The sequence below is a fragment of the Tachyglossus aculeatus genome, chromosome 14, assembly GCF_015852505.1.
Source record: "Tachyglossus aculeatus isolate mTacAcu1 chromosome 14, mTacAcu1.pri, whole genome shotgun sequence".
Classification (NCBI taxonomy): Eukaryota; Metazoa; Chordata; class Mammalia; order Monotremata; family Tachyglossidae; genus Tachyglossus; species Tachyglossus aculeatus.
Window position 1 is genome coordinate 48,492,994 of NC_052079.1, and position 25,878 is coordinate 48,518,871.

Here is a 25,878-nt window from a genome sequence, read left to right on the forward strand (position 1 = left end):
ACAAATAATAATAATAATAATAATAACGGCATTTATTAAGTGCTTACTATGTGCAAAGCACTGTTCTAAGAGCTGGGGAGGTTACAAGGTGATCAGGTTGTCCCACTGGGGCTCAAAGTCTTAATCCCCATTTTACAGATGAGGTAACTGAGGCCCAGAGAAGTTAAGTTAGTTGCCCAAAGTCACACAGCTGACAATTGGCAGAGTTGGGATTCGAACCCATGACCCCTGACTCCAAAGCCTGGGCTCTTTCCACTGAGCCACGTTGCTTCTCATAAATCTAACAGATCAATTGATGGACAAGCCGGCTAAGGGTCCTGAACAGTGAGCACTGGCCTTTTTAGTCACCCCCAAACCCCTAAATACACACCCATTCCTATTGAATTTTACTGCCAGTAGCATCTATTAAAATGAATTATTATGATGGTATTTCTTGTGGTATTTCTTAAGCGCTTACTATATGCCAGGCACTGTACTAAGAGCTGGGGTGGATACAAGCAAATCGGGTTGGACACATTCCCTTGTTCCATGTGGGGCTCACAGTCTCAATCCCCACTTTACAGATGAGGTAACTGAGGCACAGAAAAGTGAAATGACTTGTCCGAGGTCACACAGCAGACAGGTGGCAGAGACAGGATTAGACTTCATGACCTTCTGACTCCCAAACCTCTATCCACTCTGCCATCCTCCTTCTCACCTGCTTCAAGCACAAAGGATAGCTATCTCTCCTCTCTGTCTCTCTCTCTCTCTCTCCTTATATAGTTCAATATATATCAATTCCATTTACTTATGGATCCATCCATCAATTAATCATATTTATTGAGAGCTTAGAACAGTGCTTAGCCCATAGTAAGCGCTTAACAAATACCATCATCATCATTCATTCAATCATATTTATTGAGCACCTACTGTGTGCAGAGCCCTATACTAAGCGCTTGGGAAGAGTATAATATAACAGAGTAGGTAGACACGGTCCCTGCCCACAACAAGCTTACAGACTAAAAATAAATATTGATTTATTTCATGATTCCTTGTGGGTATATTTTCTTTCTGCTCCCACTGCGTGGTGTGGAACTCATGTGGGCCTGCCTCCTCCATTATTAATCAATCAGTGGCATTTATTGAGCACTTACTATGTGCAGAACACTGTACTAAATGCTTGGGCGAGTACATTACAGCAGAATTAGCAGGCCCCTGAGCACTTATGTGCAGAACACTGTACTAAATGCTTGGGCGAGTACCTTACAGCAGAATTAGCCGATCCCTTCCCTGCCCATAACGAGCTTAGAGTCTAGAGGAGGAATCAGACATTAATAGGAATAAATAGGTCATTTATAATATAGACATTAAAGATAAATACTTTCGGGTTGGGGTCGGTACGAATATCAAATATCCAAGGGTCGCAGATTCACAGATCCAAGTGCACAGATGACGCAGAAGGGAGAGGGAGCAGAGGAAAAGAGGTCTTTTCATTCAGTCGTATTTATTGAGCCCTTACTATGTGCAGAACATTGTACTAAGTGCTTGGGAAGTACAATTCAGCAACAGAGACAATCCTTACCCAACGATGGGCTCACAGTCTAGAAGGGGGAAGACAGACAACAAAACAAAACAAAACAAAACAAAACAAAACAAAACAAAACACAAGAAGACAGGCCTAATCGGGGAAGGCCTCTTGGACTGTAAGCTTCAAAAGAGCAGGGGTTGTTGCCTTATATTCTTATTTCACTCTCTCAACCACCTAGTTCAGTGGTCTCAATAAATCCGACTCAGTGAATCCCACTCATGTTCCGCTAAGGTTTCCATTATTGACGTTATTATTATCAACTATAATAGAATTAGTTCAGTGTTTGTTTCTTATTTATTTGCTGGGGGTTCCTTTCAGAGAACTTATATATATGAAACAAGAAACTATGCTAGATAGAAAATCCAATTAAAGAAAAATAATAACCTCACCCTAAACTGATGGGCGTTAGGGGGCCTGATTATTGGGGTGGGGCTTTGTACATTGCTGACAAACTATTATTCATATGATTATGGTATTTTTTATGGTAGTTGCTAGGTGCTTACTATGTGCTGGGCACTGTAATAATAATAATAATGATAGCATTTATTAAGCGCTTACTATGTGCAAAGCACTGTTCTAAGTGCTGGGGGGATACAAGGTAATCAGGTTGTCCCACGTGGGGCTCACAGTCTTCATTCCCATTTTACAGATGAGGGAACGGAGGCCCAGAGAAGTTAAGTGACTTGCCCAAAGTCACACAGCTGACAAGTGGTGGAGCTGTACTAAGCGCTGGGGTAGATACAAGCTAATCAGGCTGGACATGGCCCTACCCCCTGGTGAAAACACAAATCAATCAATCAATCAATTGCATTTATTGAGCAATGAATTGAGTTGGGGAGAGAACAACTTAACAGAGTTGGAAGACACGTTCCCTTCTCACAACGAGCTTACAGTCTTGAGGGGGAGAGAGACATCAGCGCTTAGAACAATGCTCGGACATAGTAAGCGCTTAGCAAATACCAACATTATTATTAATATAAATGAACAAAGAGGGCAGCTTTATAATTCTTTAGAGTCTTTTTTACCCAATTCTCTGCTCTCCCCTCTTCCTTTCCTTTGGTATCGGGAAATGGCAACCCCGTCCGTTGCTGTGTAAACGAATATAGGACTCCTGTGATTTATTCCCAGTCCCTTAGATTAACACCTAGAAAGGAACTCAAGTCCTTGTTAACGTGTTGATTCAATCTCTTGCTTTAGCAATAAACAAATATTTCTGGCAGTCTCTTGCTCTCACACCAACTTTGCACTTCTCTTGCAGGGGATTTTACCTGTGCTTTTCAAAAGTAAACACCCTGAGGTGTTAATCCTCCTTTTCAGAGAAAAGTGTTGAGAGCACCCTCCCCCACCTCCCTCCCCGGGATTGACTGGAAAAGAGAGGTTTAGAAAGACAAAGTTATTTTTCAAAGTTATCATAGAAAGCCAGGGCAGTTTTTTTTTTTAAAGTTATTTCTTGAGCACTTATTATTAGCCAGGCACTTTGCTAAGCGCTGGGGTAAATACAAGATAATCAGGTTGGACACAATCCATGTCCCACAAAGGGCTCGGAGGCTTAATTCCCATTTTACAGATGAGGTAACCGAGGTACAGAGAATTTAAGTGACTCTCCTAAAGTCCCACAGCAGACAAGTGGCGGAGTCAGGATTAGAACCCAGGTCTTTTGACTCCCATTCCTCCAGACCTCTGATTCCTGGCCCTTGATCAATCAATCAATCAATCAATCAATCAGCAGTATTTATTGATGGTTTACTATTTGGAGAGCACTGAACAAAGCGCTTGGGAGGGTGCAAAGTAGAAGAGTTGATAGACACATTCCCTACCCACAGGGAGTTTACAATCTAGAATGGAAGACAGATGGTATAGAGAAGCAGCATGGCTCAGTGGAAAGAGCATGGACTTTGGAGTCAGAGGTCATGGGTTCGAATCCTGGCCCTGCCACATGTCTGCTGTGTGACCTTGGGCAAGTCACTTAACTTCTCTGAGCCTCAGTTACCTCATCTGTAAAATGGGGATTAAGACTGTGAGCCCCACGTGGGACAACCTGATCACCTTGTATCCCCCCCCCAGCGCACAGAACAGTGCTTTGCACATAGTAAGCCCTTAACGAATGCCATTATTATTATTATATGGACATAAGTTCTATGGGGCTGAGGGTGGGGTGAATATCAAATGCTTAAAGGATACATATGTTTGTATGTATTTATTACTCTATTTTATTTGTACATATTTATTCTATTTATTTTATTTTGTTAATATGTTTGGTTTTGTTCTTTGCCCCCTTCTAGACTGTGAGCCCACTGTTGGGTAGAGACCGTCTCAATATGTTGCCAACTTGTGCTTCCCAAGCGCTTAGTACAGTGCTCTGCACACAGTAAGCGCTCAATAAATACAATTGAATGAATGAATGAATACAGATGCAAGGTCAAGGGCGAGGCCAAAGGAGGGCTTAATGGGGGAAGGTCTCTTGGAGAAGACGTGATTTGAATAAGACTTCGAAGGTGGGGAATGAGATGGTCTATTCGATATGAAGGGGTGAGGGGTTGGCGGTGAGATAGGTGAGATCAAGGTACAATGAGAAGATTGGTATTAGAGGAGCAGAGTGAGAGGGCTGGGCTTCAGTAGGCTATCAGTGAGCTAAGGTAGGAGGAGAAAAACTGAGAAGCAGCGTGGCTCAGTAGAAAGAGCCCAGGCTTTGGAGTCAGAGGTCATGGGTTCAAATTCCGGCTCTGCCACTTAATAATAATAATGATGGCATTTATTAAGTGCTTACTATGTGCAAAGCATTGTTCTAAGCACTGGGGGGATACAAGGTGATCAGGTTGTCCCACGGGGGGCTCACAGTCAATCCCCATTTTACAGATGAGGTAACTGAGGCACAGAGAAGTGAAGTGACTTGCCCAAAGTCACACAGCTGACAATTGGCAGAGCCGGTATTTGAACCCATGACCACTGACTCCAAAGCCCGGGCTCTTTCCACTGAGCCACGCTGTTTGTCAGCTGTGTGACTTTGGGCAAGTCACTTCACTTCTCTGTGCCTCATTACCTCATCTGTAAAATGGGGATTAAGACTGTGAGCCCCCGGTGGGACAACCTGATCACCTGGTAACGTCCCCAGTGCTTTAGAATAGTGCTTTGCACATAGTAAGTGCTTAATAAATGCCATTATTATTATTATTACCTTTAAAGCTGACGGTTAGGACTTTCTGTTTGGTGCAGAGGTGGATGGGCAATCCCTGGAGATTCTCAAGAAGTGGGGAAACCTGGACTGAATGTTTCTGTAGAAAAAATGATCTGATAAACAGAGTGAATTATCGACTGGAGAGGGGAGAGGCAAGACCCTGGGAGGTTGGCGAGGAAGTCGATGGAATAGCCAAGGTAGGATATGATAAATGCTTGGATCAGCATGGTGGGAGGTTGGGTGGTAGGGAAAGGGTGGTTTTTAATGACGTCGTGAAGGTAGAACAACAGGATGTGATGACAGATTGAATACGTGGGTTGAATGAGAGAGATGGGTTGGGGATAATGCCAAGGTTATGGGCTCGTGAGACAGGGAGGACAGTGGTGCTGTCTACAGTCATGGGAAAGTCACGGAAAGGACAGGGCTTGGGTGGGAAGATGAGTTCTGTTTTGGACATGTAAAGTTTGAGGTGTCGGCAGGCCTCCAAGTACAGATGTCCTGAAGGCAGGAGGAAATAGGAGACAGCGGAGGTGCAGAGAGGTAGATTTGGGAATCATCCACGTTGACATAAAGTCGTGGGAGCGAAAGAATTAACTGAGTGTGTGGGTGTAAGTGGAGAATGGAAGGGGTTGAAATGAAATTCAACCTTGAGGGACCCCCACAGTTAGGGGGTGGGAGGCAGAGGAGGAACCTGTGAAAGAGACTGAGAACGAGCTGCCAAAGAGATAGGAGGAGAACCAGGAGAGGACAGTGTCAGTGAGGGTGCGGTTGGATAATGTTTCCAGGAGACGGGGGTGGTTCAGAATCTACAGTCTTGATCCCTGCCTTTAACTCTAAAATCTATAAATCATTTTGATCAGGCCTATTTGGAACCCTGATCCCAAACTTTTCTGTCACTTGCATTTTCCTCTTTCTCTTTGTTTTGGAGAAAGATCTTTATTCAGAAATCCCACTGATTCTATCTAGTATACACTTTCTCATCTCTAGGTATAAATCCTCCTCTATATTCAAAGGACTCTGAAAAAAGAGTTAAGAAACAATTCATCCTTCTGTGGTCACCTAGAGAGGGAGGAAAGCAATTTTTTTTACCTGTATCTAGTGGAAAAAGGACAGATCTAGCAATCAGAGACCCTGGGTTCTAACCCTGGCTCTGCCACTTGTCTGCTGTGTGACCTTGGGCAAGTACTTCACTTCTCTGGGCCTTAGTTACCTCATCTGTAAAATGGGGATTAAGAGTGTGAGCTCCATGTGGGAAAGGGTCTGTGTCAGAGCACTTGTGTATAAATGTACATATTTATAATTCTATTTATTTATATTAATGATGTGCATATATCTATAATTCTTTTTATTTATATTGCTGCTATTAATGTCTGTTAACTTGTTTTGTTGTCTGTCTCCCCACTTCTAGACTGTGAGCCCGTTGTGGGCAGGGATTGTGTCAACTTCTAGACTGTGAGCCCGCTGTTGGGTAGGGACCGTCTCTATATGTTACCAACTTGTACTTCCCAAGCGCTTAGTACAGTGCTCTGCACACAGTAAACGCTCAATAAATATGATTGAATGAATGAATAAATGAATTTCTTGCTGAATTGTACTTTCCAATTGCTTAGTACAGTGCACTTTCTGCACACAGAAAGTGCTCAATAAATACTATTGAATGAATGAAAGAATGATCTTGTTATCTACCTCGGGACTTAGAACAGTGCTTGGCACATAGTAAGTGGTTAAAAAAATACAATTATTATTAATCCTGGCTTCGCCACTTGTCTGCTGTGTGACTTTGAGCAAGTTGCTTCACTTCTCTGTACTTCAGTTACCCCATCTGTAAAATGGGGATTAAGATTACAGGGTAGGGACTGTGTCAGTCAATCAACAAATCAATCATATTTATTGAGCATTTACTAAGTACAGAGCACTGTACTAAGCACTTGGGAGAGTATGATATAACAATATAACAGACATATTCCCTACTAACAATGAGCTCAGAGTGTAGAGTGGGAAATGCTCTTTAATATAAGTAAATAAAGTACAAATAAGTGCTTAAGTGCTGTGGGGCTGAGGGAGGGGTGAGTAAAGGGAGCAAATCAGGACAACTTAGAAAGGAGTGGGAGAAGAGAAAAAGGGGCACGTTAGTCAGGGATGGCCTCTTTGGAGATGTGCCTTTAGTAAGGCTTTGACAGGTGGGAGAAAAATTCTCTATTTGGCTCTGTGGCTTGAATTTGGATGCGTGATCTCTGGGTACTTGATATTTGTTCATCCCTCAGCCCCACGGCACCTATGCATATATCGATAAATTATTTATTATAAACTATAATAATACCTGTCTCTCCCCCTCTAGACTGAAAGTTCATTATGGGCAGGGAACATGTCTACCACCTCTGTAATATTGTATTCTCCCAAGTGCTTAGTACAGAGTTCTGCACATAGTAAGCTCTCAATAAATACCTTTGATGTTAATCCTCTAGCTGAGAGCCTGAGGTAGGAAGACAGGCTAAACCTCTTTATATGACTGGCAAGGTAAGGAAAGTATGTATACGTCTCTTCCCTCTGTACAAAGCTCCAGTCCCCGATTTCTTACACCCTTGATAAAGCAGTGCTTTAAAGGATTTTACTGGAGCGAAATTTGTCCTCTCTCTTTTCCTGTCATGCCACTTTTTATTTCTTTTAAAAGATGATAGGTAAGGACCCAAAGCCTTCCATCCCTGACAGGACCTCCAGTGGTTGTTTGAACTAAACCGTTTTGTCTCTGGAAGAATCCAGGGCAGGAAATGGAGGTTAACTTCCTCTTTCATTGGCAGCTTCTAGGGAAAATCCATTGGTCTCCAGGGCTGTTCCAATCCACATTCCTATTTTTCTCGGGCTACAGCTCTCAATTTTAGTCTTTTTCTCCCAGCCGCAGGCATCTGGATTGTGTGATTTTTTCCCTCCTCTTTCCGCTTTATTAGTCGTTTATCTCCCAGTGATTTGGGGACTTCCTATTCGCGCCAAGGCCTCCGGAAATAGATTCTGGGCCCCTTCTCGCACATCCGTCTCTTCTCTCAGACCAACTGTCACAGAAACCTCCAGGCTCCAACATTTCAACTGCTTCCTTAAGGGGATGCTTCCCCCCCCTTAGAAATAGTGTGGCCTAGCAGATAGAGCACGGGCCTGGGAATCAGAAGGACCTGGGTTCTAATCCCAGTTCCTCCACTTGTCTGCTGTGAGACCTTGGACGCATCACCTCACTTCTCCGGACCTCAGTTTCCTCATCTGTAAAATGGGGAGTAGGACTGGGAGCCCCTTGTGGGGCATGGGCAGTGTCCAATCCGATTAGCTTGTATCAACCTCAGCATTTAGTACAGTGCCAGCCACAAAGTCAGTGCTTAACAAATGCCATGATTATTAAATAATTTTTTCCCCACGTGTTCACTTAGCCCCTCCCTTATTCCTCACCGATCACGCCTCATTTCATTCCAACCCCTTCATTCATCCTTTCTTAGCTGCAGTTCTCTGTCTCCCGTGTTTTGAGAATCTGCCATTCACCTCTCTTACACCCTTCGCATGTAATTAATTCCGCTTCTGACCACTTCTCTTTCATTATTTCTGGAAGTCCTCCCCAGACTTCTTGCTCACCTTGGTTGAAGCTGGATAGAGGACTCTTCTAAAATGCTCTTTATCTTCCATTTAGGCTCCTCTGAAATGTTCTTTCCTTAAAGGATCAGCCTCTACTTCAGGAGCGAGGTCAGGATGGCACCTGTAATCACCGAGCCTCAAAGGCAACCTATAAAGGCTTTTAATTTCTTATGCCTATGAAATGCCAATTTCTCTTTCCCATTTGCTGATGGAAATCTAAAGAAAGCAACCAACTAAAACTGCTTTTGATAAGCCCGTACGACTCAAAGGAGCTAGGGATTGTCTGTACAACCCAGTCTCTATACCCAGTCTTAGAACCAAACATAATGATTTTTTAACTTAAACTTTGAAGTTTAAAAACATAAACTTTACCTAAGCGATGCCCTGTTCTTTTTTTTAATGGCATCTGTTAAGTGCTTACTGTGTGTTAGGCACCATACTAAGCACTGGGGTAGATACAAACTAATCAGGGTGGATGCAGTCTATGTCCCACGTGAGGCTCATGGTCTTAATGCCCATTTTACAGATGAGATAACTGAGGTGCAGAGCAGTGAAGTGACTTGCCCAAGGTCACACAGCAGACAAGTGGCAGAGCTGGGATTAGAACCGAGGCCTTCTAACTTCCAGGCCCATGCTCTTCCCAGTAGGCCACGCTGCTTCTCTGGTCTACCAAGTGCAACCTGTTTTCAAAATAATGAAAAAATTTGGCAAATAGGTCTTCACTTTATCTTTCATAAGATTCGTTTACCAATTTTAAGCTTCCAAGTATGGAAAACTGGCCTCTCCTATGTAAATCACATACAGAAAATACCTCTTCATTCTCGTCTGCAAAAATCTCTCACTAGCGAAAGCACAGGGGTTTGAAAAAAATCTCATAGAGTATGTGCTATTGAAATTGGAGTTAGACGTTGCACAGGCCTCTTTGAAAAAACAAATACAAATGTAGGAAATTAGCATTCCAATTTGTAAAAATGAGTGAAAATAAAGGAGAAAACCCATAAGGAAGGAGGAAGAAAAAATAAGAACGGAAGAAAATGAAAGAAGGGAAAAATTATAAATCCGAGAAAGCCAAAGAGGAGCAAAGATTGAGTAGAAAACCTCGTGAGTATAAGGAAGTAAGAAAAAGATAGCAGACAGCAAATTTTACTTTCATTTGCAAAATGATTCTGCTACCAAAAAAAGGCTGATCTCATTTTAGGCGGAAAAGACATTGTAACACAACAAATACAGCCAGTGGGTTTCTAAGGAACTCATACCTGGAAATTGGTGTACAATTCTTATTCTTTTTTTAAAGGCATTTGTTAAAAGCCCTCACGATGTGCTAGGCACTGAACTAAGCGCTGGGGTAGATGTAAGCCTACCAGGTTGGCTGCACCAAACACTGAGGTAGATACAAGATCATCAGGTAGGATACAGTCCCTGTCCCACTTGGGGTTCACGGGCTCAATCCCCATTTTAGAGATGAGGGAACCGAGGCCCCGAGAAATGAAGTGACTTCCCCAAGGTCAGACAGCAGACAAGTAGCGAAGGTGGGATTGGAACACAGGTCCTTCTGACTCCCAGTTCCATGCTCTATCCATTAGGCCATACTGCTTTCTCAAGTCTTGGCCCCTAAAAGCTACAAATGAGGGGAAGGAAGTTCAGAGAAGAGTGCAAAGTATCAACATGATGAAGTGTGGTAACTCAGAGAGATTCAAATAGTTGACTATGTATCCATCCCTTGGTTAACTGACTATTAATGGAAGGGAAAGGAGGCTGGTATATTAATATTCATTCATTCATTCAATTGTACTTATTGAGCGCTTACTGTGTGCAGAGCACTGTACTAAGCGCTTGGGAAGTACAAGTTGGCAACATAAAGAGACGGTCCCTACCCAACAGTGGGCTCACTGTCTAGAAGGGGGAGACAGAGAACAAAACAAAACATATTAACAAAATAAAATAAATATGTACAAGTAAAATAAATAAATAGAGTAATAAATACGTAAAAACATATATACAGGTGCTGTGGGGAATGGAAGGAGGTAAGGCAGGGGGAATGGAGACTTAATTAAAGAACCTAAATGTATTTAGCTTGGTACCAGGGATAACATGCTGGTTTGAGGATTTGGGGGAATTTCTATTTGAGTTTAACTATTTTGTAAATCTAGTCACATAGTCAGAGCTTGAAGATCGTCCCTTCAACATAGGCTATTTGAGTGAGAGGAGGATGAAGACAAAGAGAAGTGGTCGGTGAAGGGTTTGCAGGCCGAAGAAATGAAATCATTCTTCGCATACACACAAAAGAGATGAGGAAAATCCCTCCTCTGGCTCTATCCACCGAGGACCGTGACTATTTCCTTTCTTGCTGTGTGACCTTGGGCGAGCCACCTAACTTCTCTGGGCTTCAGTTTCCTAGTGTTCAAAATGGGGATTAAATCCTACTCCCTCCCATTTAGACCGGGAGCCCTACGTGGGCCGGGGACTGTATCCTACCTGATGATCTTGTATCTACCCCAGAGTTTGGTGCAGGGCATGTAGTAAATGCTTAATAAATGCCATAACAATAATAATTATCACTGCTATCAGCACTAGAAGCTGCATGGTTTAGTAGACAGAGCACGGGTCTGGGGGTCAGAAGGTCATGGGTTCTAATCCCAGCTCTGCCACTTGTCTGCAGTGTGACCTTGGGCAAGTCACTTCACTTCTCTGGGCCTCAGTTTCCTCATCTGTCAAATGGGGATTGAGACTTGGAGCCTCACGTGGGACAGGGACTGTATCCAACACGATTTGCTTGTATCCTTCCCAGCACTTAGGACAGTGCCTGGCACACAACAAGCACTTAACAAATACCCTCATTATTAGCAGTCGTACCAAATTATTCACTCTGTGGAACTGGACAGCATCCACTTAAGATCCATTTCCTCTCTTATCCACCTGTCAAAAAATTCTGGCATTCTACCCAAGATTTGGGCTTTTAGAAAGGTACCATATTTCAATCCTCTTTCACCTCAAGCCACACCAAACTCTCCAGTCAGTCAGTTGGTCAGTCATATTTATTAAACACTGTAGTATTGAAGCAGCGTGGCTCAGTGGAAAGAGCATGGGCTTTGGAGTCAGAGGTCATGGGTTCAAATCCTGACTCTGCCAACAGTCAGCTATGTGACTTTGGGCAAGTCACTTAACTTCTCTGTGCCTCAGTTACCTCATCTGTAAAATGAGGATTAAGACTGTGAGCCTCCCGTGGGACAACCTGATCACCTTGTAACCTCCCCCGCGCTTAGAACAGTGCTTTGCACATAGTAAACACTTAATAAATGCCATTATTACTATTAAGCCCTCAGGAGAGTGCAGTTTAACTATATAACAGACACATTCCCCGCCCACAACAAGTTTACAGTCTAGAGGGGGAGGCAGGCATTAATATAAATAAATAAATTACAGCTATAAATCACAGGTCCCCTCTGGATCAGAGTTCCCTATGAGTCCTCTTATGATTCAATCCCTGTCTAGACTTGTTAACTGGGATGGCACAGTTTGGACAGAGAGCAGGGCAGGGGGTAGTGAATCAAATGTTAGCCAGATATCAAGTTTTAAAGTCAGCCATCATTTCTTTCTCTTCTGAGGTCACCCACCTGATATCTTCGCTGAATCAACCAATGGAATTTGGAAGACATAAATAGTAAAGGCTCTCCCTTCCCAAATCAGGCCTTAGAAAAACCCGTTTCAACCGCAATCGGGTTCCCTGAAGAGTGCTAAAATTCTCATTTAGTCATTCATTCATATTTACTGAGCACTTACTGTGTGCAAAGCACTGTACCAAGTGCTTGGGAGGGAACAATAGAACAGCAAACAGACATGTCCCCTACCCACAACGAGCTTACAGTCTAGACGGGGAGACAGACATCAATATAAATCAATAAATCAATAAATTACAGATATGTACATAAATGCTGTGGGGCTGGGAGGGGGGATGAATATTATTATTATTATTGGGTGATGCAAAAGGGAGTGGGAGAAGAGGAAAGGAGCACTTAGTTGGGGAAGGCGTTTTGGAGGAGATTAATAATGGATTGAAGCAGTCAGGAAACCCTCACCTCTCCATTAAACCTTGATCTTACTTTTCTCAATCAATCAATTAATATTGAGCACTTCCTGTGTGCAACACTCTGAATTAGGCACTTGGGAGAGTGCAATAGAACAGAGTTGGTAGACACATTCCCTGCCCACAAAGAACTTAACGATAATTGTGGTATTTGTTAAGCACTTACTGCATGTCGAGCACTGTGCTAAGCTCTGGGGTTGATACCAGATCATCAGGTCCCACAGAGGGCTCACAGTCTAAGGAGGAGGGAGAACAGGTATTGAATCCCCATTTTGTAGGTGAGGGAATCGAGGTACAGAGAAGTAAAGTGACTTGCCCAAGATCATACAGCAGGTAAGTGGAGGTGCGGGATTAGAACCCAGGTCTTCGACTCCCAGGCCCATCTCCTTCCACCACATTGCTTCAAGCTTACAGTTTTTCGATGTTCTTTGCTGTTGGTTATCATATAATAACAACAACAATAATAATAATAATAATAGTATTTGTTAAGTGCTTACTATATGCCAAGCAATGTTCTAAGCGCTGGGTTAGATACAAAGTAATCAGGTTGTCCCACGTAGGGCTCACATTCTTAAGCCCCATTTTACAGGTGAGGTAACTGAGGCACAGAGAAGTTAAGTGACTTGCCTAAGATCACACAGCCGACAAGTGTGCAGCGAGGATTAGAACCCATGACCTCTGATTCCCAAGCCCGGGCTCTTGCCACTAAGCCATGCTATTTCTCTATGTACCAAGATCCCTTAGCCGAACACCATCAAATTAAAGGACGGAGGAGAGCTTGGATGAGAATGATTAACAGACAATTCTCCGTGTTTTCTCAATGAACATTTTATTCCCCCTCTCTTCACTTCTCTTGAGTGTTATTTTTCTAACATCGCACCCTCCTACCCATCCCATTCCATTTCTCTTCTATCCTCTGCAATTCCTGGTATGTTTGCCTGTTTAAGGTCGCCTGTCTCTTCCTCTTTTTCTCTCTCCTCTTTCTCAAATATTGATTTCATTAGCCAAATGGAACGTCAAAGGGATGTTGTTTTAAGGCACAAGAGTTCACTTTGTTCGGTTTACAGGATGATTTTCTGGAGGCAGGAACATAAACCTCGCCTAGGCCTTAAACAATATAAATTTGCTATCCCGGATCTGACATTTTTTTCAAAAAAATGCTTTTCAGTTTGACGAGGCATACCAAATTACATTTTCAACTGAGGGAATTTTCAGATTGGGATATAGCTGGGGAACTGGGCAACTGAGCTCTCTGGGTGACCAGAATCTTTTTTTTTTTTACATGCTATTTGTTAAATGCTTTTTAAGCCCTGCAGTAGATACAAGATAATCAAGTTGGTCACAGACCCTGTCCCCACGGGGCTCACAGTCTTAATCCCTGTTTTACACCTGAGGGAACTGAGACCCAGAGAAGTGAAGTGACTTTTTCAAGGTCACACAGCAGACAAGTGGCGGAACCCGGATTAGAAAATAGGTCCCCTTACTTCCATTCATTCATTCAGTCAGTCGTATTTATTGAGCGCTTACTGTGTGCAGAGCACTGTACTAAGCGCTTGGAAAGTACAAGTTGGCAACATACAGAGACAGTCCCCACCCAACAACAGGCTCACAGCCCGTGCTCTTTCCACTAGGCCCCTTCCCTAGACTTGGAGGATTTTGAGGGATCGCGGCTCGGTTTTGAGCTGGAGAGAGAGACGGCAATAAAAAAAATGCTGCTTTCGAGATGCAGTGCACAGTGGTGCGTTGGCAGAGCTCTGACTAGGGGTCTAAGGCTGGAGTTTCGGGAGATTTTGTTGGATGGAATCGAGGTGCATCACAGAGAACTATGTGCCAGAACTACGTGATGTATGCAGCGGGGAAAGACTGAGGGAAACTTAGCTGGGCCGGCCCTTCTAAAATCTAAGAAAAAGAGAAGTGGAAAAAGTGAGGGCCTGAGAGCCAGAGGACTTGGGTTCTAATCCTGGCTCCACCACTTACCTGCTGTGTGACTGCGGGCAAGTCACTTCACTTCTCTACTCTCCCCTTCATCACCCTCTCCATCCCCCTCATCTTACCTCCTTCCCTTCCCCACAGCACCTGTATATATGTATATATGTTTGTACATATTTATTACTCTATTTATTTATTTATTTTACTTGTACATATCTATTCTATTTATTTTATTTTGTTAGTATGTTTGGTTTTAGTTCTCTGTCTCCCCCTTTTAGACTGTGAGCCCACTGTTGGGTAGGGACTGTCTCTATATGTTGCCAGCTTGTAATTCCCAAGCACTTAGTACAGTGCTCTGCACACAGTAAGCGCTCAATAAATACAATTGATTGATTGATCTGTAATGTGGGGATTAAGACTATTCATTCATTCATTCATTCAATCGTATTTATTGAGCACTTACTATGTGCAGAGCACTCTACTAAGCGCTTGACAGGGACTGGGTCAATCAATCAGTGGATCAATCAGTGGAATTTTTGAGTGTTTATTGTGTGCAGAAAACTGTGCTAAGCGCTGGGGAGAGTACAATACAGCAGAGTTCCAACCCGATTATCTTGTATCTATTCATTCAATCATATTTATTGAGTGCTTACTATGTGCAGAGCACTGTACTAAGCATTTGGGAAGTACAAGTCGGCAACATATAGAGATGGTCCCTACCCAACAACGGGCTCACAGTCTAGAAGGAGGAGACAGACAACAAAACAACACGTCATACAGTGCCAGGCCTATAGTCAGAGCTTAAGAAAAATTCTATTAAAAAAAAAGATGAAGATAAAGTAGTAGAGTTGCAGGCTGAGCATAGGTTCAAATACATAAAGGGTTTTTAATAATGATGCTATCTGTTAAGCCCTTACTATGTGCCGTGCACCGTACTAAATGCTGGGGTGGTTACAAGTAAATTGGGTTGGACGTGGTCCCTGTCCCACATGAGGCTCGCAATCTCAATCCCCATTTTGCAGATGAGATAACTGAGGCACAGAGAAGGGAAGTGACTTGCCCAAGGTCACACAGCAGACAAATGGAGGAGCCACGACTAGAGCCCATAACCCTCTAATTCCCAGGCCTGTGCTCTGTCCACTATGCCATGCTACTTCCCATGGTGTAGTGGATAGAGCTGGTGTGCTGTTTGCGTGCTGTTTTCGGGGGCCAAGATTTATTCATGATATGAGAGATCTCTGAAGGGGTCTCTACTAAAACGGCAAGGAGTGTCATTCAGTCAGCACCCAGGTTTACTACTAAAATTGGGGGAGAAACTGGGTAAGCAATGAACTAACACAGGAGCTCTAAGCTAGAGGGTTGATAATAATAATAATGATGGCATTTGTTAAGCGCTTACTATGTGCAAAGCACTGTTCTAAGCGCTGGGGAGGAAACAAGGTGATCAGGTTGTCCCATGTGGGGCCCACAATCTTAATCTCCATTTTACAGATGAGTTAACTGAGGCCCAGAGAAGTTAAGTGACTTGCCCAAAGTCACACAGCTGACAAGTGGTGGAGCTGGGATTTGAACCCATGACCTCTGACTCCCAAGCCCGTGCTCTTTCCACTGAGCCACACTGCTCCCAGGCCAGGGAGTCGGAGGACCCAGGTTCTAATCCCAGCTCCACCATCTGCCTGCTCTGTGACTCAGGGCAAGTCACTTCTCTGGGCCTCAGTTTCCTCAATTGTAAAATGGGGATGAAACATCCCCTTTCCCTCCTACTTAGACCATCAGCCCCAAGTAGGACAGAGACTGTGTCCGACTCGGCTAGCTAGTATCTATCCCAGCATTTAGTACATTGTTTGCCACATAGAAAGCCCTCAACAAACACAATAGCTCTCATCCTTCTTCTTCTTCTTATTCAGGATTAAAACATGGGTGGATGATGTGGGGTAGAACGAAGGTTGGCAGGCAGAGGAAGATTAGGAAAAGTGCCTTTAGGGTTCACTCACCCCAAGTCTCTCCCTCCCAATAATCACACACCCCGCACTTTCACGATGATCACACCGGACCCTGACGTACATTATGCCCTGCGGATGACAAACACGCTGAAATGGGAAGCAAACCACTCTGTTAATTTTTCCAAGAGTCTGCCCGGGTTGGTCTCCCCTTCATTCTCCGCTGTCATCTGTGCTTCCTGTCATTCTGAGATAGCTCTGCATCACTTCTCATTGAACTGTTCTGCTATACCGATCGCTTTTCTAATAAAAAGGGCTCCGGGCAGAACAAACAGCGGTTTAACAACATTAAAACTCCCACAGTTCATTTCCATGTGTCGTAATGGAATGTTTGAGTCAACCGCTATTCCATTTTTGCGTTACTCTAGGAAGGAGAGTCAAATTATCCCATAATTATGGTAAATAACATAAAATATAACATGAAAGTCTATTAATAATCTCACTATAGAATGTGGCTGGTCCATCTGCTCAAGAAAAGAATGGTTGGGAAAGGCTGTTAGCTTTCACAGACCAAAATGGAAAGAGTTCCTTCTCCGGAGCGACAGACTCACGGGTGAAGTGAGTTTGCAAATCTCAGCTGGCTCACAAGCAGGCACACCGAAAACGATCTTGAAGCGGAAAAACCAGTCACTTGGCCTTTTCTAAAAGGGCAAAGATTTCGAGAGGGGGTTGGTGGGCCTGCCGTGACAAAGCGGCGAGGTTGGGGGAAGGAGAAACAGCTGTTTGAGTGGATGCTCAAAGGCTTCACTTAGAGTGGAATGGCCCAGAACTGATCGAGAGAAAACGTCTTTGTTTCCCCTGGAGCGTGGAGAGGAGGGGGCCCCTCAGTGGGGACTGAGGAAGGGGAAAAAAGAGAAACTACAGTCACAAACAAATCTTCTTCTTTCATCTTTTTTTTTTCCTTAATGGCATTTGTTAAGTGCATAACATTTGCCAGGCAGTGTGCTAAGTGCGAGGGAGAGATAGAGGAAAATCAGTTTGGAACAGTCCCTGTCCCACGGGAGGGCTCACAGTCTTAATCCCAGTTTTACAGACAAGGAAACTGGGGCCCAGAGAAGTGAAGTGACTTGCCCGAGGTCACGCAACAGGCAAGTCGAGGAGCAGGAATTAGAACCCAGGTCCAAACTTAGGTACATATCTGTAGTTTTATTTAGTTGTGTTGATGTCTATCTTCCCCTGCTAAAACTCTAGGCTCACTGAGGGCAGGGAATGTCTTTGTTCATTGTTGCATTGTCCTTTCCCAAGCGCTTAGTACAGTGCTCTGCACTCATAAAGTGCTCAATAAATACGATTGAATGAATGAATGAACGACTCCCAGGCCCCTGTTCTTTCTCTGCATCTCGAGGCATCTGATTCCCTCAAGAGAACAGAAAGGAGGTTCCAGGGTTGAGAATCCATCCTGATAGTAGAAATAGCATTTATTAAGTGCTTACTGTGTGCAAAGTTCTGTTCAGTCTGCTACCAAGGGACAACTAGCTAGCACATAACAGGTAAAGCTAGAACACACTGTTTTCTACTTCTGTCGCAGAATTCACTGTATTCTGTCATAAAAGGACCAACTCTGGGTTCCTATGCCTCGGCCCTTAACGTGGGTTTTCAGAGAAGTTCAAGCAGAGCAATGGTTTACCCTGACACCCTCCTTTGAGTTGCATTTACGTAGGCTACTGCCAGTGGCCCCAAACCCAGCCTTATGATGGCTCTATTACATTTAGTACTCGTATCCCAGAAGAGACCTGTGGATTTCAACTCTACGCTTTGCTCATAAACGACCAAGGAACCTGTCTACCAACTCTGCTGTAGTGTATTCTCTCAAGGCTTAGTACATTGCTCCGCACACAGTAAGGACTGAGAGTCAGAAGGACCCGGGTTCTAATCCCGGCTCCTTCACTTGTCTGCTGTGTGACCTTGGGCGAGGCATTTAACTCCTCTGGGTCTCAGTTCCCTCACCTGTAAAATGGGAATTAAGAGTGTGAGCCACACGTAGGACACGGACCGTGTCCAGTCTAATTAGCTTATATCGATCCCTGAGCTTAGCACAGTGTCTGGAACAGAGTTAAGCATCACTTAACAAATACCATAAAAATATGATTGGTTGATTGATTAACGCTGTTTGCCCACATATGTAAAACCTCTAGCCCTTGTCTCCCTCATCTCTCTTCTTTATTAAATGTCATCTCTGAACAGCTCATCGCTGAAGATCCAAATCTTCAGCGGGACTAATTAAATCCAAACGGAGAGTAACTGAGGCAAGAAAATATTTCTGGAGCTCTTTCTCTTCCGAGATGAACCAAAAAAAAAAAAATCTCAGGAGGCCAAATGTACTGACAAAACCAGAAAGAAAGATCAGAAAGGAGAAACACAAAGTTGCCTTTCATTTAGCACCACTGAAAGGCTTGTGACAAGGGTATTTGAAATATATTTCCATCTTCTAGTGAGTGGGCAGACAACAAAACGGGGAAATTTTAAAAAGCACAATTCCCTGCTGGAAAGCCAGATTCAGGGGGAAAGCTTAAAGCCAGGCGGAACTGATCCCCAGCAAAGGCCGATTTCTCTTTAAAAATTTTTTAAGTTGTCTGAGAGGAATCCAGCGCGTCAGTTTTGGTCATCGAGCTAATTCCCCAGCGCTCATCTCACTTTGCAATCTCTCCCCAGCCCCCAACTGTCTCCCTCCCTCTCTCCTCCGACCTCCAAGCCCACCCCCCAAAATACACAGACACATAAACACGATTCTCTCACATTCTGTAGTTAGAGCTCTTGTCTGGAAAGCCCTGTCTTAATGGGGTGTGGGGGGGGGGCTACTTAAATTTAGCCCATTAAACACTCGCCTGCTGTAGCCTTACACCTCATCCGCCCTGACTTTAACCACAGGTGGGAAGGGGAAGATGCAGAATGGAGCCCTTGGTTTTCCAGGCAGTGGAACAAACTCCCCCCACCCACCCACTTCTCACCCGCCCTCCCCGCCCCGGGGCTGGGAATGGCAGGAGCAAACCCCACTCCCTTTTTGCGGTGCTGCAACCCAAACCTCTTGCAGATGATTCAGAGAGTGTGTGGTTTTGTGAGAGGGTGAAAGCAGGCGGCTTGAATAGCTTGGGATGGGGACGATTATGAGGGGGAACCTTAATGAAAATGGCCTAGTATTTTTAATGTGGGAGTGAGTCGAGCATTTCCACGTCCTTAGAGGTTTGGAGGATTGGCCAGCGTTTAAAAGAACCCAGCGTTAGACGCTCACAAGTGCAATCTTTGCAATCAGATACGTTAATGACATAAATCTACCAATTCCAGAGCACATTTCTCCCCTTTTCCCAAATAATATCCTCTCCTTCTCCCGAACTCTTACTCTGAACGTCTCCGTCCTTTCTAACAAAAATGCCCGGGACCCAGATCTCTAAGATAATGCTTTCCCCCAAGCAACACTAATTCATCTCCCCTCCCTCCCCTTTTTGGTAGAAGAGAAGGTGGTATAAATGTTTAATTAACTAGATGTCTTTCCACTGTTAATGAATAGCTGCAAGAAAGGCTTTTCATTTTTTTTTTTAAGGAGGGGTGTATGTGCGGGTGCGTTTAAACATTAGCGATTAATTTACCGATATTGATTTTCTGGCTGGGGGATAGCATATAGTATTCTGCAGAGAGCTCCTCTGCAGAATATGTTAAAAGGCAGCGGCTTGGATTGAGAAAGGGCACCAAATGCAGTATGCGTCAAATAGACCATCGCTCAATGAAGTCACTTAGCTATTCAAAACATGTTCAGCCATCACTCAATCGTTTGCACCAAGAACAGGGGAGTGGGGGTGGCGAGGGAAATGGAATTCGCGCTTCTTCCCAGATGCAACCATTTGCAAACAGCAGGCTTTTTGCTTCGTTTGGTGAAAGGTTAGGATAGGACCTGGTTTTTTTCCTTCTCTCTCTCTCCCTCTCTCTTGACCCCAACCCTCCACTTCCTGCATTTCCATTCCATGTTGATCTTACAAGAAAAAAAACAAACCACTTCTGCAGTGCCCACTTCCCAGTTCCTGCCCAAGAGTGTCACCCTCACCCTTCCCAAAATAGTCCGGGTCTTTTTCAATCCCCACCCCCAAACGGATGGATTTCTATGTCCGTTAGAGCCCCTACATTGCACAGATTGGGCGACATCCACAGGGACAACAAAAAGCCCTGGAAAAGGAACCCATTTAGAAGCCAACTGCCGAAAGCCTGGCTTCCCCAGTTCTCCCCATCCCCTCCTCCCTCTTTCCCTTCGTCTGATCCCTGTAGCTGGCCGCAGTGCTGAATCTGTCCTGGTCTCTTGAGAGCAGACGTGTCTCTCTTTGTGGGAAGTGAGTTTGCTGTTTGGTTTAACCACGTTATAACTTGGACCTGTTATCTGAGAAAGGCATACTCGTTCGCGGACTCGGTAAACGCTCAACCACCCACCACGTTCTGAGCCACCTCAAACGAGACGTGGCCGTTTGGAGACATTACTGGAATAATTAGGCTTGGAAATAATACGCTTCTTAAAGGAGAAGAGGGGCTTGCGGGTGAGGATGGGCTTGGGACAATGTGGAGGAGGGGAAGAGGGGAGAAGGGGAGGGAGGAGGGAGGGGGGCGGGGAGAGGGCTTTCCAACCTAGTTTGGGGAAAACAGGCACAGCGGTCAACGGGGCAGTTCTACTCTATTACAGGGAACAGTGTCAGATCAAATCACATTTTTTTTTCTGGCTTGCCAGCCAGTCATAATCCGAACATAGGCCGATTCCCAGGACGTTTTTTTTTTTTTAATGGGAATATTTGTTCATTGAGGAGATTTTAGTAGGGGAGAGGAGATAGGGAAGAGAGAGAAAAGATAGAAGAGAGAGGGAGAGAAAAAAGAGAGAGAGAAAAGAGAAGAGAGGAAAAAGAGAGGAGAGAAAGAGAGAATAGATAGAGAAGAGAGAAAGGGAGAGAAAAAGAGAGAAGAGAAAGGGAGAGAAAAAAGAGAGGAGAGAGAAAAGAGAGGAGAGGAAAAAAGAGAGGAGAGAGAAAAAGAGAAGAGAGGAAAAAAGAGAGGAGAGAGAAAAAGAGAAGAGAGAGAAGAGAAAGGGAGAGAAAAAAGAGAGGAGAGAGAAAAGAAGAGAGGAGAGAGATAAAGAGGAGAGAGAAGAGAAAGGGAGAGAAATAAAGAGGAGAGAGATAAAGAGGAGAGAGAAGAGAAAGTGAGAGAAATAAAGAGGAGAGAGAAGAGAAAGGGAGAGAAAAGAGAAGAGAGAGAAGAGAAAGGGAGAGAAAAAAAGAGAAGAGAGGAGAGAGAAAAGAGAGGAGAGAGAAGAGAAAGGGAGAGAAAAAAAGAGAAGAGAGGAGAGAGAAAAGAGAGGAGAGAGAAGAGAAAGGGAGAGAAAAAAGAGAAGAGAAAAGAGAAGAGAAAAGAGGAGAGAAAAGACAGAAGAGAAAGGGAGAGAAAAAAGAGAGGAGGGAGACACAGAGAGAGAGAGAAAGGAGAGAGAGAAGAGTCTGATTTTCTCTTATAGCTTCCTTTCCTGTGCAACTAACCCACCTGGCTCCACGGTGGAAGGAATGAAGGCAGAAAATGGTGGAATGTGGAGGGATTTATTTGGAGGGGGTGGGGTGGGATGGGGGAGAGGGGGAGGGAGGGAGGGAGGGGAGGGGAGGAGATCCGGAATCAAATACCTTCCAGGCAGCAGGTTCTCCATAATCCAGAATGGGTCATGACTTCCTCGTTCTTTTTGCTGGTTTCGTTTTCACTGACACTTTTAGTCTTGCAAACCCCTCTGGAATAGAGCCAGTAGTCGGTTCCCACAGCTATGGTCATCAGGCTGAAGGCAGCGAAAGCACCAACCGTGGTTAAAAGCATCTGAACACCTCTGTCAAAGAGCCCCATAATTCTTCATTCTAGAAACACCCCACCGACTTCTGAGGCTCGGGAGGGTTGGTTGTGCGTGCGTGCGTGTGAAGGTAGTAAATCGGATGATAAGAATGCCGCGAATAATACAACGGGGGGGGGGGGGGGTATTTGTAGATACGGAGGTAGAAAAAGGGAGGTAAGAAAGCCCACGGAAAACGGTGTAAATTAGAAAGACCGCACGAGAAGATGAGGCTTGCCTTTTCGAAGCAGAAACTGTTCCGGTTGCAATTTCCAAAAAAAGAGGGAGAGGAAAAAACAACCCCCCCTCCACAAAAAAAGACCCACCCCCCTCCCACCCCACCCCCCAAAGAGGAGATGCCTCAATCCCTTTTCCTAAAATTCTGGTCTCCGGTTTCCATATGCACGAGCTACTCGGGAGACGGCTCCGGCGGTGTAGGGGGGGAGTTGCAGGCGCTCAGCACAGTCTCTCATGATCCGGGTGGAGAGGGAGGGAGACCGGGGGAGAAGAGATGCCGGCTCGGGTCTTCCCGCTGGCGGGCTGCGCCATGAAAGTCGTCTTCTTGCCCGGGAAGACGCGGGTGGGGAGGGCGGCGGGGCCTGGTGGTGGTGGGGGGGGGTGGTGGTGGTGGTTGGTGGTGATGTTCACAGGTCGGCGGTCGTCGGGGCGGGCCCGGCGGGGAGCGTCCGTCGTCGGTGGGAGGCGGGCTGGGGGCCCATGGGGCGGGCGGCGCTGGGTGTCCCCCCCCGGGGCAGCGGCGGCGTCGGTCCGGGCGGTGCGTGGCCCTGGCGGCCGAGGAGGCGGAGATCCGGGGCCCGGCGGGGGCCGGCTGCCGCATGGGCGGCCTGACGCGGCCCCACCACCCGCCGCCGCCGCCGCCCGCAGCCGCCCTGGCCCCGGCCCGCCGCCCCCCCGCGCCTCGCCCCCTCCGGACGGCCCCAAGCGGGAGCCAGCCTCCTCCCAGTCCAGGAGGGCCCTCCGCTGCTCGGTGCCCGCCGGTGCTGCCCGGTGCTGCCCGGTGCTGCTGCCCGGTGGTGCCGCCCGGTGGTGCCCGGCGCCGGGCCTGGGCGGGCTTGGCGCCTCGGCCGGCTGGGCAGACGGACGATGGCTCCCCCGGACTACCACTGCCTGGAGAAGGGCGGAGCCGGGGACGGACGGACGGGGGGATGGAGGGATGAAGGGAGGGAGGGAGGGAGGGAGGGATGGATGCCCCCCCACCGCCCCGCCCATTCCCGACCCCGCCTGGGCCCCCCCCCAACCCCATCCCTCATCCCGTCTCCCTCCTCCTCCTTTCCTCCTCCCCTCTTCCCCATTTCCTCCTCCTCCTCCTCTCCCTCCTTTTTTTCTCCTCTTCCTTCTCTCCTCCTCCTCCTCCCCCTTCTTTCTCATTTCCTCTCCCTCCTCCTCCTTCCTCCTCCCCTCTTCCCCATTTCCTCCTCCTCTTCCTCCTTTTTTCCTCCTCCCCTCTTCCCCATTTCCTCCTCCTCTCCCTCCTTTTTTCCTCCTCCTCCTCCCCCTCCTTTCTCATTTCCTCTCCCTCCTCCTCCTCCCCTCCTCCCCCTTTTTCCTTTTCCCCCTCCTTCTTTCCTCCTCCTAACCCTCCTCCTCCTTTCCTCCCCCTCCTCCTTTTCCCCTCTTTTTCTCCTCCTCCTCCCCTCCTCCCCCTCCTTTCTAATTTCCTCTTCCTCCTCCTCCTCCCCTCCTCCTCCCTTCTCCTTTCCTCCCTCTCCTCCTCCTTTCCTCTTCCTAACCCTCCTCCTCCTCCTCCTCTTCCTCCTCCTAACCCTCCTCCTCCTTTCCCCCTCCCTCCTCCCTCCTCCCCCTCCTCCTTTCCTCCTCATCCTTTCTCCTTTCCTCCCTCTCCTCCTTCTTTCCTCCTCCTCCTTTCCTTCTCCTCATCCTCCTCCTCTTCCTCCCTTCCTCCTCCTTCTCCTTTCCTTCTCCTCCTCCTCTTTTCCTCATCCTCCTCTTCCTCCCCCTTTCATCTTCCTCCTCCTTTCCTCTTCCCCCTCATCCTCTTCCTCCTCCTCCTTTCCTTCTTCTCCTCCTTTCCTCATCTTCCTCTTCCTCCTCCTTTCATCCTCCTCCTCCTCCTTTCCTCTTCCCCGTCACCCTCTTCCTCCTCCTCCTTTTCCTCCTCCTCATCTTCTTCCTCCCCCTCCTCCCAGTTCTACATACCCAACACTCCAGTTAGACCAGCTTTCCATCACAAACGGGCCCGCATTAAACTTCCATCAGTCGCTTCTCATCCTGGGAGGCTGTGGAAACAGAACGTGGAAGGGCCGTTGACTATCATAATATTTTGAATCAAGGCATCCATCTTCGGGATCCTCGGATTTCCTGCGAGTCGAACACGTCTATCCTCTTTCGGCTGTTCTTTTCTCCTTTCTTTGTCTCGCTATGGCCTGTGGTGTGAACAACTCTCGGTCTGCGACTCTCTTTGGTAGCTTGCTGTGAAATCTGAAATCTTGCTCCTACAAGCAGACATTCTGGAAAGATTATTAGAAAGGGGGAAGGAAGGTAATTGCTGGAGCTGCTTTGACGCATATTTTTTTCCCAATAAAGTATTTTCTTTTCTTATGCCATCGATCTGTCCCTGACCCATAGCGACATCATGGACACATCTCTCCCAAAACGCCCGCATATTTATGGAAAAAAACAAAAACTAGACAAAATCCTATCGGAGAGCTACAGTGACCCAAGTTTCTCTCGTCATTCATAAACTGGATTTGAGTAGGTACAATTTCTAGGACCTCAACATCAAAGCAAACCCTAACCCTTCCTCCTTCTTTATTCTTCTCTCGTCTTATGCTGTCATTCGTCTCCGACCCACGGCGACACCACGGATGCATCTCCCCTAGTATGCCCCATCTCCATCTGCAATCGTTCTGGTAGTGGATCCACAGAGTGGATCTGTTCTGGTAGTGTATTTGGTAAAAATACAGAAGCGGTTTCCCACTGCCTCCTTCCGCGTAGTTAATTTGAGTCATTGCCCTCGATTCTCTTCCATGCCTCTGCTGCAGAGGAGTCTTGACTTGTAGCAGATGGGCTTCCACTCGCTAGCCACTGCCCAAGCTAGGAATGAAATGGGAAGGCCTCTGCTTGACTCTCCCTCCTGCAGTCGAGACCGGTAGAACACTGGAAACTCTCCAGGTGCGACCCTTGAGAGGGTCCTTCTTCATTACGATAGGTTAATTACATTTTTTTTTCACTTCCTCTTTCTAAAAGTGCTACTTTTCATTAATGTAACCACAGTTTAAAAAAAAGTGACTCCATCAAATCTCTGATATGGCTGATTTCATTTCCCTCCTATCAGTCTCAGAGTTCAGAGAACCAGAGTCCTAAAGACTGTGGAAAAACCACAGTGATTTGGGGCGATTTTTTTTTATGCCAGAGGGGGTTGCAAGGAAGCTGAATCAGTTGGAGGGTTTAAGACAAGTTACAATTTCATAGTTCTTTTTATCTCTCTTGCCCTTTCTTCCCCCGCGCTCTCAAAATCACATGCGTAAGGCGATCTTTCAGATGCCTGAACAACATTAAAAGAGATTATAAATGACAAATGAATCAAAAACGGATTTCATGAAGTGCACTAGTCCTTCCTTGGGTATCACTAAACTTTTTTTTCCCCCAGATTTTGCACGGAATTGCCAAACCACCTGCACATTCGTGTTTCAC

The 25,878-nt window shown here is 45.8% G+C and overlaps 1 protein-coding gene and 1 non-coding gene across 3 annotated transcripts in view; both read right to left on the reverse strand.

The window, feature by feature from the left end:
• CACNG2 (calcium voltage-gated channel auxiliary subunit gamma 2) overlaps nucleotides 1-22,464 on the reverse strand; it is a 104,823-nt gene extending 82,359 nt beyond the window's left edge. For both annotated transcript variants that reach the window (XM_038756651.1, XM_038756650.1), the window contains exon 1: nucleotides 22,010-22,464. In XM_038756651.1, coding sequence (XP_038612579.1) covers nucleotides 22,010-22,220 — 211 coding nt within the window. In that variant the 5' untranslated portion in view covers nucleotides 22,221-22,464. The remainder of the gene's footprint in view (nucleotides 1-22,009) is intronic.
• Nucleotides 22,465-25,236: 2,772 nt separating this feature from the next.
• LOC119937340 lies at nucleotides 25,237-25,375 on the reverse strand. Its single transcript, XR_005454015.1, has one exon. It is a non-coding gene; the product is annotated as a small nucleolar RNA SNORA7 (small nucleolar RNA).
• Nucleotides 25,376-25,878: the final 503 nt, after the last annotated feature.